At 32.7% G+C, this 13443-nt stretch overlaps 1 protein-coding gene and 1 long non-coding RNA gene across 22 annotated transcripts; both read right to left on the reverse strand.

Annotated features, from left to right (window-relative positions):
• On the reverse strand, positions 1-7773 carry LOC126582412 (uncharacterized). 21 transcript variants are annotated; one of them, XR_007609503.1, is made up of 9 exons: positions 7620-7765; positions 7375-7438; positions 6413-6477; positions 6208-6252; positions 4454-5364; positions 3847-4224; positions 2128-3735; positions 1301-1387; positions 33-1204 (listed from the first exon to the last, which is right to left on the reverse strand). XR_007609503.1 is itself a non-coding variant. In XM_050246555.1 (3 exons), the coding sequence occupies exons 1-3, from the start codon at positions 4573-4575 to the stop codon at positions 3693-3695; spliced, it is 543 nt and encodes a 180-aa protein (XP_050102512.1). In that variant the 5' UTR covers positions 4576-5376; the 3' UTR covers positions 3290-3692. The 21 variants fall into 21 exon arrangements, 1 of the variants encoding a protein (XP_050102512.1); XR_007609496.1 differs by having other exon boundaries at positions 34-278; positions 402-1204; positions 7375-7767; XR_007609499.1 differs by having other exon boundaries at positions 37-576; positions 1127-1204; positions 7375-7765.
• A 3337-nt stretch (positions 7774-11110) lies between these two features.
• LOC126583809 (uncharacterized) lies at positions 11111-12312 on the reverse strand. The gene is made up of 3 exons (XR_007609833.1): positions 12140-12312; positions 11876-12005; positions 11111-11474 (listed from the first exon to the last, which is right to left on the reverse strand). It is a non-coding gene; the product is annotated as an uncharacterized LOC126583809 (long non-coding RNA).
• Positions 12313-13443: the final 1131 nt, after the last annotated feature.

Below are 13443 nucleotides of genomic sequence, written 5' to 3' on the forward strand. Positions count from 1 at the left end.
CATTTACCTCAAACACGCAAATAAAAAATTTATTAAATTTGTTTCTACTAGTCTGTAATTCCGATTTGAGTTTGAATTCACATGAAAAAATATATATAAATCCATGAAAAAAATTTACTCATATGTAAAAAGAAATAAAGTGTGAATTAGAAAATATTAGCAGAGAGCTTACCTCTATAGTTGTTGCCAACTTGAACAAATGGCAGACCTAGATTAGGATTATAGCATTTTAATCATATTGATTTGTCGTTTTGAGGGTTTGAGAATTATTGCGATGACTGTGAGCGAGATAAAAGGTAAAATAGTCACTATGAGGAGAAGATTTAAATTTATGATCAAAGTTACAAACCACAGCGAAAAATCAAATATTTAGATTCTTAAGAAAAGTGAGGCTTAAATACCTGTGGAAGGCTAGAAAAATTGAATGTAGGATGAGACGGCTAGGAGATTGCGAAGCAGAGATGGAAGAGATGATGAAGCAAAATGGAAGATATGACGAAGCTAGGATTGAAGAGTTCATGAAGCGGAGCGAAGGAAGCATGATCAAAATGGTCAATCACATAGCAAAGCAACCGACTTTTCTAGCAATTTCGGAGGAAGAGACTCGGCATCAAGGTCAAAACCGTCATATTACTTGTAACATTTAAAAAAAAAGAAAACTAATGAAAATGGTTTGAAAACTTTGAGTTTTAATGATAAGGACAAAATAAAGGGTAAAGTGAATAGTACCAGGATTGACTTTTTAGTGTAAAAATGTGGTTTTTCGTTAAAGTGAACAGTACCGGGTGCTTTTCGTTAAAGTTCCCTTAAAAAAAGCTACATTTGAAGAGCAACTGAAGGGCAAAAACAAACCTTTGAAAGTTGTCCAATAATATCAGCAATTTTTCTGATATTAAAAAGTTGTGCATTGGATTTGAAAAATGAGTGGGCAATATGATTGATTCTTTGTGACTTGATTTATTTGTTCATGTAACATATAATTTAAGGGGAATGAAGAACGATGGTTTCTAGGATCAGGACAATGATATTTTTGTAATTTTTACAAATTGCATATTGTGTTCGTTGAATTGGAAAAAACGGTATTAAAACCTCAAATGCTGAAAATTGGTAAAATTATTTTAATTACCTCTAAATTTGGGTTTTAGATTTCCTTGTTCAGTTGCGTTAAGAGCTAGAAGTCCAAGAGTGATTGCAAACTTGGTTCCTATAAATGTTAATTGAAATATAATCATGCTCAAAAAATTTATTAATTAATAAGCTGTTTGAACTATAATACATTGTAATAAAATGGTTTTCTCACCAATTCAACTATACATTGTAAGCCTTTGAATTGGTTCAAAAGAGGCTTTAAGTCACGAATCGGTACAATGTTCATTGTCTTGTAAATCTGCAAGCAAAATATACATATTGTTAGGAAAAAAATGACTGCATAATATAAGTTTTTAATTGTAGATGTATACAAGCTACAACCTGTTTTTTAATTTTGCAGAACATCTTTGTAAACTATATTTTTTGTAAATGTATTTGGCATTTCATTGTTGTTAGCAATTAAAACTTTAAGGCCCTCTCTTGATGTGACTCTAGATAATGCAACATATAATTGACCATGAGTGAAAACAGGTTGTGGTAAATAAAGTCCCACTTATTTCAATGATTGTCTTTGACTTTTGTTAATTGTCATTGTATAACATAGCCTTATTAGAAATTGACATCTTTTAAATACAAAAGGCCATTTGTTTTTAGTTGTTGTTAGGGTTATTCTAGGAATGTAAACTTTGTAATTAATGTTGTTGCGAGCAAGTATTCTAGCTTCAATAATTCTATCAAATGATTGTATCAAAGTTTACATTCCTAGAATAACCCTAACACACACACCTAAAAATTAGTTTAAGTTTCGGAGCAACATAATGGACATTCCAATCTTTAAAATTAACTTGTGGGAAGGCAAGCCATTGAAATCAAGTGTGTTGAGAAATTCAATCCACTCTTTGCCATCTCCTAGTAAACCCAAACACTTACACGCTGCTTGATACGATGGTTGAATAATGTCGTTCACAGTTCTAAGGTCATCAAAATTGAGAATACCTTTTTGAATATTGAGAAACATTCTTAAATAGTATAACTTACCTCATGCAGGATGCACATAGGCGATTCTGCCTATGGATCCTCCTTTTCTTTTCCTGGGCTTCTAATCAGCAATTCTGCATAAGTTAGTGTTCACGTTTCAAGAAAAAATTTATTTGTTTCAAACCAACTTATCAACATTGTGTGTTCAAAAGCTTTTTTATTAACAATCGATTCAAGTGATTGATTACTATTGAAAACAATAGTTTATTCCAAGGGAAGATGCACTGGCAATCGTTCAACATGAGGTTCTCTCATATGAATTGGATACTCAAACAATCTCCAAACAACTTCGTATGGAGATATACATCTACAATTTAGATAAGCAAATATTTCATTGTTTGAAATCTCTTCGAAAACAATTCTTGCTCGATCTGAACCTTTGTTATGTATTTGAAAAGATATTTTATAAGCATTGATTGGCAGCATAACTCAACATTTATATGGGCATTGCATCTCAATAATAAATCTGAATTGTAACGTACAACAAAACTGTTATCAATTTGCATCCCATTTTTAACCATAAATTTTGACGGATTATCACGACGCCTATACACAGGAAAAACATTTGTTTCAAAAATTGTTTCACTCTTGTATTACTTTGGAAAAAACTTAGAACATTTTCCTTCTTGCATACACGGAGAATTTTGATTAAGTTGTCCCCAAGGACCATGAATCATGAATTGGTTGACAATTTCATAAAGAAGAGGATCTGAATTTTTATGTGGTATTTCAGCTGAAATGATGGAATCTATGTCGTCAACAGAGAAGCATTTGTAAGGCTTCTGTAACCAAATTAAGATGTGAGCTTAAGACAAGCCTCTTTTTTGAAACTTGATTGTACAAACATCTGTTTACAATCAAGTTAGAAAATATATAAACCACAGTGAGTTTCATTGTAAAGGCAAAATAAAAAAAAAACTAAGAAAAAAAATTCATTTTTTGAAACTCACCTGCTTCAACTTCATCAAAAGGTTCTCCTGATTTTATGTAGCTAATCATATCAAGTTTCATTTTAAAAACCATATAAATGATATCTGGTATATCCTCTGACTTGTATCCAAGTTTTATATCAAATTCTCTCACAATTTCAGGCAATTTGACATTGCAAGTGAAGGTTATGAACAAATCTGGATTTCCAAATTGTCTACAAATAGCCATCGCATTGAGACGATTTTGAATTTCATTAGCAGTGTCATACACATATAGTTGAGCAAATTTTGGGCATTCACCATCAGGGGGAAACAAAGAGCCCATTAAATGATGCACTTGACCACTAATTTTAAAAATGTAAGGGCCTGACTAATTGTTAACTGTGTGATCAACTTTAGCTTCCATTGAAGTAAATGCAAACAAGGAATTATAAGCTCTGATGTTCTCTCTAAACAATAAGCTTTTTTGGCCTTTAGTTGGGTCAAGCAAAATTTCTAAAAAGTGAGGAGTAGGCATTGGACGTGGGAGCTTGACTTTTCCTTGTTGGCAACAAAGAGAATAAACGGGCTCATTATTCTTGGACTTCAGTCTTAGAGACTCTTTTATACAAAAAAATTGCACCACAGTAGATGCACTTATAATTTTTGTCTCCCAAATCCACATATTTCTAAACATTTCCTATTGAAAAAAAAATGTGAAAAAGGGAGGAAAAAAATAGTCAACCTATTAGTATCAGAGTCATAAATACATAACCAACCCAAACAAATTGTAAGTTAAAAGATAGTTTACCTTTTTTCATTTTTCTGAAAATTGGCTTGACCTTTACTAATTTGATTCGGATTATCAAATGCAACGACATTAGCACTTGTTTGAACTATGTTTGTACTTGTTGAACACATATTGTCAATTTTTTTTCGTCCTTCATTTTGATATTCAAAATCTGGTTTATCACAAACTTGTATCCCATTGGAAGAACCAACAATATGGTCTTCTTTTCGTCTTTTGTTATGAGGTTCAAAGTCTGGTTTATCACAAACTCGTATACCACTGGAAGAACCAACAATATGGTCTTCTTGTATCATTCTATGCAGTTTGCTATATCTAGACCTTGTTAACATGCCTTGAAAAAAGTTGAAACTCCAAACAACAGATAATGGGCAGAGAACCCTGGGAAAAAAGTCAATTATTAAATACTTGACTATATGTAATCCACAATCAACCAAAATAAACACATAAATGTGACATTTCAAAACTATCATGCAAAAATCAATACCAATAATGATTCAAAAAATCTTAGTTGACTATCTTTTATGATTGAAACTACACTATAAAATGTTAAATCCTTATGTAAACATGCAATCCAAAACGAAGACAAATTTGAAAGATTTAGCCTTACCTAACCACCGATAAAACCAAAGGCGTAGAAATAAGATATGCAATTGGATTTGAACAGTAGCAGCTACTGCTTTCTAAATTCGAATATGGGAATTGAAGAAAATAGAATACATTTTGAGCCATGCAATTCAAATTGCAAACAAAGAGCTAAATTCTCAAACATGCAATCCAATAATTAAGATCGTGCTCACATATTATCATAGTTTAATTACCAAAAGAGTATGGTAAAGTTGGAAATAAATAGATTGCAACATATTTAGAAAACGCTTGAACATAAACAATTTTAAATGTTAGCTTTTATCAAATCGATCTGTGATCGATATCTTATGATCTAATTAAAAATAAGGTTTTAAACAGAACATGAGGCCTACAATAGTGGACTTTCATGCTTGTTTAAAACAATGCAAAAAGATCCCTCCCTATATTTAGAAAGTAATTAAAGACTTTTATGCTCAAATTAATAACAAAATTTATTAATATAGGTATTACGGATTAATTGACTTTGGCTATGAGGAAAAAAACCCAAAACTAAAATTGTATCAGGGTTGAGAATCTATAATTTATTAGAATTAGAGATCCACTAATATAACTATGGCTTAGTAGAAACTCGGAGAGACAGACAGAGGGGGGACTCCGACTATTGTCACTTCGGCCAACACGCAAGGTTTATTAGAATAAGGGATCCATTAATACAACTAATGCCTTAGTCCAATACTTTTTTTTTATTTGGCCTAAATAAATAAAACTAAAAAGTTCAAATTAAAAAAGCAGGCAAATAAATTTGAAAAGGATAAAGATCTTAGAGAAAAAGTGAGGAGAAAGAGAAATAGGGGGAGACCTTGGGTGAACAGGTGATTGACGGCTTCGTTGGGGGAGTACCTTAATGCAGTTTTTCACAATTTCTTTCAAGTCCTGTATCAACAACTAAAAAACGGATAAACACAACATGAATTTAGGACACAAATTAGAACCAAAAAAAAAAAACAACCTAATTTTGGGACAAACCTGAGTGGCAAGCAAAAGCTCTATTTTTTTTTCTTTCTTTTTTTTTATCTAATGCCCAAACTACTGATATATGAGGGTGTGAGACCTATGAGAAATGACGTAAATTACTTTTTTCAACAATGAATAATGAGTAATACTCTTTTGCACTATTACAAAATCTCTAAACAAAGGAAGAAATGAAAGTGGATACAGGTATACTACACATCAAAAAACCAAAAGAAAATCTCAGCTTGATTCCCCCCGTCTTATTCTAACTATAGTTGGCTTCAAATTATATTACTTCTACACACAATATATAAGAACATCAAATTATAATCATTGATATGACAATTATTATTAGGATTTGCATATGATATTTGACTAAACACATATCTTTTCTTTAATAATAATGCTTTTACATGTTTTTAATTGGTTTTTTTTTTCTCTAATTAAGCTCACTATATTATTGAATCATCTTCTACTTCTACAAATTGTATTAAAAAAAAGGTAAAACATCCTCTTCTCTGTGAATTTGTTTTTCCTAATGAATCCCCATGTTTTGAAAATCCAATGATATTCTCATGAACACCCATAGAATTCTTTCTATGAACAAACTGGAGACATGAATACCACAACCACACACACATGTAATTATTCCAAACCACTATACAAAAATATTATAACATTATAATGTACTAATGATATTCAAAACCATAATGCATTCAAAGTAATAATCAATTGAACACGCTAAATAAGTGGAAGCATTTATACCCCAATTTAATTTCAAGCTTAATTTTCTTCCAGGAAAATTTTGACCTGCAAAACAAATTACATTGATGAACAAAAAGGAATAAATTTAAAAAAGCAAATACAATGCAAAAAAAAAAAAAAAGCAATTCAATTTAGCTCTGTTTATATTAGAGAAAGATGTGTTCAAACAACCATAAACATTCGAATAAAAAATTGAAGAACCAACCTTTTTCAAAAACCACTGGCTCCACCCTTCTAACTTTTAATTAATCTCCTGAAGACGAAATTAATCTGAAATTAAAACAAACATCAGTACTTAACCAACCAAAAATGTAGAATAAATATAAAATCACACAAAAAAATACATCCTCAATTCCTTTCTACATGTAAGAAAACAAAAGATCCCTAAAACAACCAAAACCTCATTCTACATCAACTAACCAATAGCTTGAACTGTCATGATTAAGCATAACAACAATATATATATATATAAAAGCAATTCATGAATGCCACGGTTAAGCATAATAACAAAATGCCACTAATGTCCGTTCTAAAGAATGGGGGAGCAAGTAAAACTGTGGTCTATTAAGACTTGTTATCCTCTTAGATATCCTAATTGTCTTTAGATTGGAAGAATTGAGGATCACTAATATGCTCTCTTCAATTCTTCCCACGCTTCTCATACTGCTTAAAAAAGTGTAGTTAAAAACATGTGTTTAATCAAGCACCTGATCTCCCTCTAGTAGGTAAGTTCGGCCAAAATTTGAAAACATCCACCATAATCCAACAAAGAATCTCAAACTAATATTGGTACCAAATCTCCAGAAAATTAATCTAAGCAGAGTTTATCTGAAGACCCCTAATACAATCTCATCTTTAAACACTTTGTAAATAAATAACTGAATCTTGGAGCAATTCCTTTTAGGAAATAACAGATCTTTTCTTCCATGCACCATTTGGTTGCTGAGAAATTGAATAAAATAACAAAGTATGGTCAAGTCGCAACAAATCGTCTTGACTTAGTCAAATCAATGAATTCAAGCTTTCAAATTATAACACAAAGAAGCAAAATGTTAACATACAGGAAACTTAGATTACCCTTTTTTTAACTTCATCTACTAGAAAAGTAACAACCAAATTCAAGTTTAAAGCACACAGAATTACTCAAACTCAAATTGATCCACTTACCTCGCCGAAAGAGTGAACCCACTTCGGAATTCGGCCATAACCCTCCGATCGATCGTCGAATACCCTAAAAATGTGGTCATAGACTCAGAGCTCAACCAAAGGTTAAAGGAAAAAAGCCTAATAATTTGAGAAACTGTGAGGAGGAAGATAGATTCCTTTCAGGAAAAGTGGTGGCCGCTGCTGCTAAAACTGAAAAGATTTTGTAAGATGCTGAGAAGAAAAACAGGGAAGCATAGGGTTTTTACTTGAGGACTCGAGTTGGACTCTCAGAGAAAAGCAACGATGGAAGAGATCAAATAGCAAACTTTGAAAAGCGCAAAGCAGAGATCAAAGAGAGTATAGATGGAAGAGAGATGGCGAACTCGAGGGCTGAGGTTTCTGGGGTTCTGAAGAAATCAAGAGATTTCTTTTGCAGAACAGGGACAAAAATGTCATTTTACTGTATAATGGACACAAAAGCTAAACTTACAGAACAACTGAAGGGTAAAAATGGAATGACACTGTTACTTCTACAGTACCACGTTTTCCTCTTTTGGTATATATATAATTTAAGGATTATAATCTAGTTTCCTATTGAATTTAAGACATTTTTAAAATATTAGAAAAGGAAGTACGACTAAGCTAAGAGCTTGTTTAACATAGATATTTATTTTTCACATTTTATGTCATAGAAGTCAAATCCAATCTCTAGCTGGGAATCTACACATCCAATTACATGCAACCTTAATTACATCTTATGGCACCCGCCTCTTCTTTTCTCACTTAACCTTTTTTTATCTCATTATTTCAAATCAGAATCGTTCGAGTAAATCCCATTTAAACAGTATCCAAATGCTTTTGTTTTCATTAATTAATCTTGAATCTGTAATAAACCTCTCTAAATTCAGTTTTTATATCAAAATCTAGCTTTTCTTCTTTTTCAATAGGAAAAGACGCTGCAATGCTTTATGTTAAGAGTTCTTACAAAAATAATGAATCAGTGGACTTTGAGTTTGACTATTCAATACCACACACAACATCAGATTTTCTCTATTAATGCTCATGGATTCTTAAAACCGAAATACTTAGCTACTACGTATTAATTGGTTTGGGTGGCACACAACTTAAAAGAACAAAAAAGCATAGATTGATGTAGTACTTTCATCCATGTTTTATTTTTAGTTTAGTGTGACTTGTTCATCAATTAATACATGTTTTTATTTATTTCGTACACCATAAAATGACCCTTTTTTTGTTTGACACAAGTACTAGTGGGATGAGAGAATTGGCTTCAAGATCACGGGTGTAAGGATGACTGATTTTAACCAACTAAGCTTAAATTCGGTTGGAAAACATAAGATGACCGTTAATTTCTTGCTAGCTACCATAAACCTTCTAGACTTCATCCTATTTCCAAGCTTTTCGTTCACTGCAAGACAAATACAAATTTCGGTCAATCAAATACAATTTATATTTGAGAAGGACCTGTTCGATAAATCATTTTCAAATCAATTGTGTATTTAATAAGTGAAAATTTTGGTTGAACGCTTACACCAGCCAGCTAATTCGTCCTAGCAGCAGGAAGACGAAATGGTCCAGTAGTTGCTCGAGATCCATCCTATTGGGAATTTACTTTCCCAATCTCCACTTCCTGAAATTATAAGGATTTTTAAATTTATTTTTCCAATTTAAACATATAGATAGATGAATTGTTTCAAAAGAAAAACTTTAGTTACTATACATTTGGCTAGCAATGCACTATTTTATTTCCACCATGCACTACTCTAAGCAAACAAGAAACAATCAAAACAATTAAGAAGAAACACCTTTTGTGAGTCATTGTGATAAAATGGAACAACATCAAGCAAAAATTCAAGAAGCCTGTCATGCCTAATCGCTCCGGCAATGTCACGCCGCTTGAGTGTACGTCTTTTGTTTCCTTCAGTGTGGAGCCAAGAGCGGAGTGTTAACTCCATAATAAACAACTCACAGGCTTTGGAAAAGACAATTGGAGTATCTGAGCTTACCAACTGTGAATAATTAATAATTAGTTCATCTAATTAAATTGTCATTTGTAAATTAATACACTTTTAGTTCATCTAATTAAATTAAAACTTTTTAATTCAAATTGAAAGTACAAACCTTTACTTCCTTATTAGATTTCATGATTTTTTTACCGTTGCAAGAGGCAGCTGGTGATGTTTTCTTGTCACTGCATCATACGTTATAAGAACAAGTGTATGTGACTTTAGCATAACATATAGAACCGTGGTTTACCACCAGTTTTCCCTTTTCTTTTTCTTTTTTAAAAAAAAAGAAAAATATATATATATATATATATATATATATTATTAACTTTCTATTTTCTTTTGAACATTAACTTAGAAGAAGAGCAATGATGAACAAGGACAAGAACATATAAAAAAAATTGGACAGAAAAATAACCTATTGTATTATTAATCTCCGATAATTGCGGATTCCAAAACATCTCTATGTTATCCCGCTGCAGTTGGATAAATCTTGAGGGTCTATCCTCTTAATCAACCTCCTATATATTTACATAATAGCAAGAAGAGAAAATTAATAGAGAAACAGAAAAAATACGTTGAATCGACGTGCATGTAGGTACCGGAATTTGAAAACAAATAGAGGGAAACAGCTTAAGAAGCTAGTAACAAAATCACAAAAATTGAAGAAAATTACTAGCTTCACCTCTGTGTTAGACCGATGAGGGAAGAAATTGGGAAGCAAGAAAGAACCCGTTGGCATATAATTATGGAAACTTTAACGAAAAACTTCTGCTACTATTCATTTTAATGAAAAATCATATTTTTACACTAAAAAGTCAATCATGTACTATTCAATTTACCTTTTATTTTGTCATTATTGTTAAAACTTAAAGCTTTCGAGTCTTGACACACCCCGACCCAGAAATCAAGGCGTGTTGGCCGTCACGTGACCGTGACGTAACCATAAGTGCAAGCGGAAACGATAAGGTAAGAAATACGAACAAATAAAAGCCAACTAAAAGCAAATAACATCCAACGATAATGCAAGAGTGTTAAACACACATAAACAGAGCATAGAAGCCTAGGTGCAGTCAAGTAGGACTATAATTAAATTACAACACCCGCAGGTGAGTCCTACATTTAGGTGGTCTGTCAGAACGCCGTGAAATTCCTCGTGAGCCACCAACGCTGCTATCTACAACCTGGAGAGGCGCAAAACCGAGAACATGAGTGGGCGAAAATAAAGCTTTTCAAAACAACTCATTTATCAACAATTATATCCCCTCGCTGTAAAACCTGTATACTTTCCCAGAAAAATAGTATATAAACATATATATATCATCAAAAGCTCAAATCACAATCCTTCAACGCTTTTCAGAAAGAATATGCCATACCTTGCCATATGCCAAAATATAATATGAATGCATCAATATAAATCAGGTGAAATAATAAATCAACCAGAGACCCTACAGTGGTCCTGTACAACTGATTCTATAGCTCAATATCTCATCCAACCGGAGTCACCAACTGTGACCTGTACGGCACTACACTGCACATAAGTCGGAACTACCTATAGTAGTCTGTACGACTAAGATGGTGAAATAATACGCTCTAGTGCTTTTCTCATCAATCATCTGTGCACATAATCTAAAGTCACCTACCAGTCGGAACCCCTCTAATGGTCTGTACGACTGGCATGTCGGAACCACCTCTAATGGTCTGTACGACTAGCATCTACTTGGATCCAAGGTGAGCGTGTGATGCAGGGTGAATAACATAAGCATTAACACCGGGGGTGCAGGTTATGAGCTCTCAACACAATTCACATCATCATTAAATCACATGAACAACATAAACCTCACCTGATACTCACCTGTGCGTCCACAGCACCATGTCACATATATGCATCATATACCAATCATATAATTCATATAATTTCTATGCATGGCATTTCAAAACTCACTTCATAACGCATTTCATTTAAATTCGATTTCTGGGAAAATCAATAGTATATAGGTATATATAGAAAACAAATGCCCACTCACTGGTAAGTCGATGGGTCGTAACCCCCGTGACGTCCCTGGATGCTCTCGTCCTCGGGATAGGTGTCACCTATCTGCGAAACAACTATAAAAACGTTAATTTCATGCACATAACCAACAATTCGAAATAACTTCTCATACGGTGCTCAATTTGGGTATATGAATATACCACATCGACCTACTCAACGTCACGGACGTCGAGAAATTTTTAGAAATTTTTTTTGACGTGGCACGCACCCCCACGAGCCGGGAAGGGTACGGGTTCACACGCCTCCCCCCCCCCCCACGCGCGTCTCCTACCTTGGGCTCGCCGGACTGGTTTTTCAGGTGGCCGGAATCTGGGGAATTTTCAAACGCTTTGATCTCCTTCGATTCTCAACCGTTTTCTTCGTATTTTATATCAATTTGAAGCCCTCAACATGTAGAATCATGATAGACTAGTTTCAAGGTCTAAAATCCACTAGATTTTACCTGAGGAAGCTCGATAATCCGGCCAAATTTGAAAAACTCCGTTCTCAGTCCTCCGACGTCCAAATTCTACCAACGAAGTACCCCGAAGCTCATGAGGATCTCCTTAAGCTCACTGTGCGCTTGAAATTCCCTGAAATGCAAGATTTTACGTGTGCATGAACAATGCACATTTTCAGGGTTAGGGTTTCACGATGATTTTGAGGATTTTAAGTTCCAAATATCACATATACGAACTCACAAGCTTACTAGGAGTTCAAATCTTACCTTAGAACCTTCGATCCGTGAAGAAATGGGAGGTTCCTAGCTTTTCCGTACGTGCACAGTGCACGTGAAGCAGAAAAATCTAGAGGAGAGAGAGAGACATGGGGAAGGGAGAGGGAAAGAGTGACTGTGTATATGTGTTGTGTGGTCCACCCAAACCATCACCATCCATTTAATTTTTAGGGAGACTTTGGATGCGGTCCCTAGTTATGAACAATCTTTGACTGAAACTTTGTTGGTTTTCAATTTTTGATCCAAGTCCCTAAAATTAATTGATAATTTATTTCTATGTACGTTACTATATTTTTTAAATTAAAAATTAAAATTTATAGTTGTTTATATTAATGAGATTTTAAATAAAAAACATAATTTGTGGGATTAAAAATATTAAAATATAAATATACTATTGTGTGTGTGTGTGTAAACATGGGTACATTCATAAAAAATAACCAAAAAATTATTGTATCAAAACATGGGTACATTCTTCAAAATGGGTACATTTAGCAAAAATAAAAATGGGTACAAATAAATTAAAAAATATGGGTACAATACAAATAAAACTTTAAAAAATATGGGCACAAAAAGAAATTAATATATGGGTACAAATTAAAATTGAAAGAAAAATTGGTACAAATTAAAAAAGGGTTGCAAATTAAAAATGGGTACAAACTAAAAATAAAAATATATGATAAAAAATTTAGCCATAAATATAAATATACTAATTGTAACATTTTTAATATTAAATGAATATATTTATAAATAAAAAATATTTTATTATTGAAATAATTAATGATATTATTAATACAAAGGACCTTGATCAAAAATTGAAAAGTAATAAGGTTTTAATCAATAGAGTAGTAAAAATAAGGATGAAAACCTAATTACTCCTAATTTTTAACTCCCTAACCACAAAATACAATCCAATTTAATCTAACTTAATTATTTTTCCTAAAGTTTAGGAATGAATTTAATCCAATAATATGCCACACACACACATACCTTAATACCCGTCAAGGGTAATTCCGTCATTTCACGTCCCCGATATAAAGAATCCCGGGACGGGCTGTGACAAGTCTTGTCAATCAATAAAAAAATATGTAATATTGTTACAAATAAAAAAAATTTAAGATGAACTAAAATATTTTTCTAAAGTTGCATGGGACAACAATTTATTGTTACATTTATACACTAGCTTTTAGAGATTATGTGTCTTTTTTTCTAAAGTTACATCTTGAAAATTGGCATCCTCGACTACTACTGAGGTTCTTGTATCCATACTTTCGTCAAGGAATAAGGATAACCAAGTC

The sequence above is a fragment of the Malus sylvestris genome, chromosome 9, assembly GCF_916048215.2.
Source record: "Malus sylvestris chromosome 9, drMalSylv7.2, whole genome shotgun sequence".
In the NCBI taxonomy this organism is placed as follows: domain Eukaryota; kingdom Viridiplantae; phylum Streptophyta; class Magnoliopsida; order Rosales; family Rosaceae; genus Malus; species Malus sylvestris.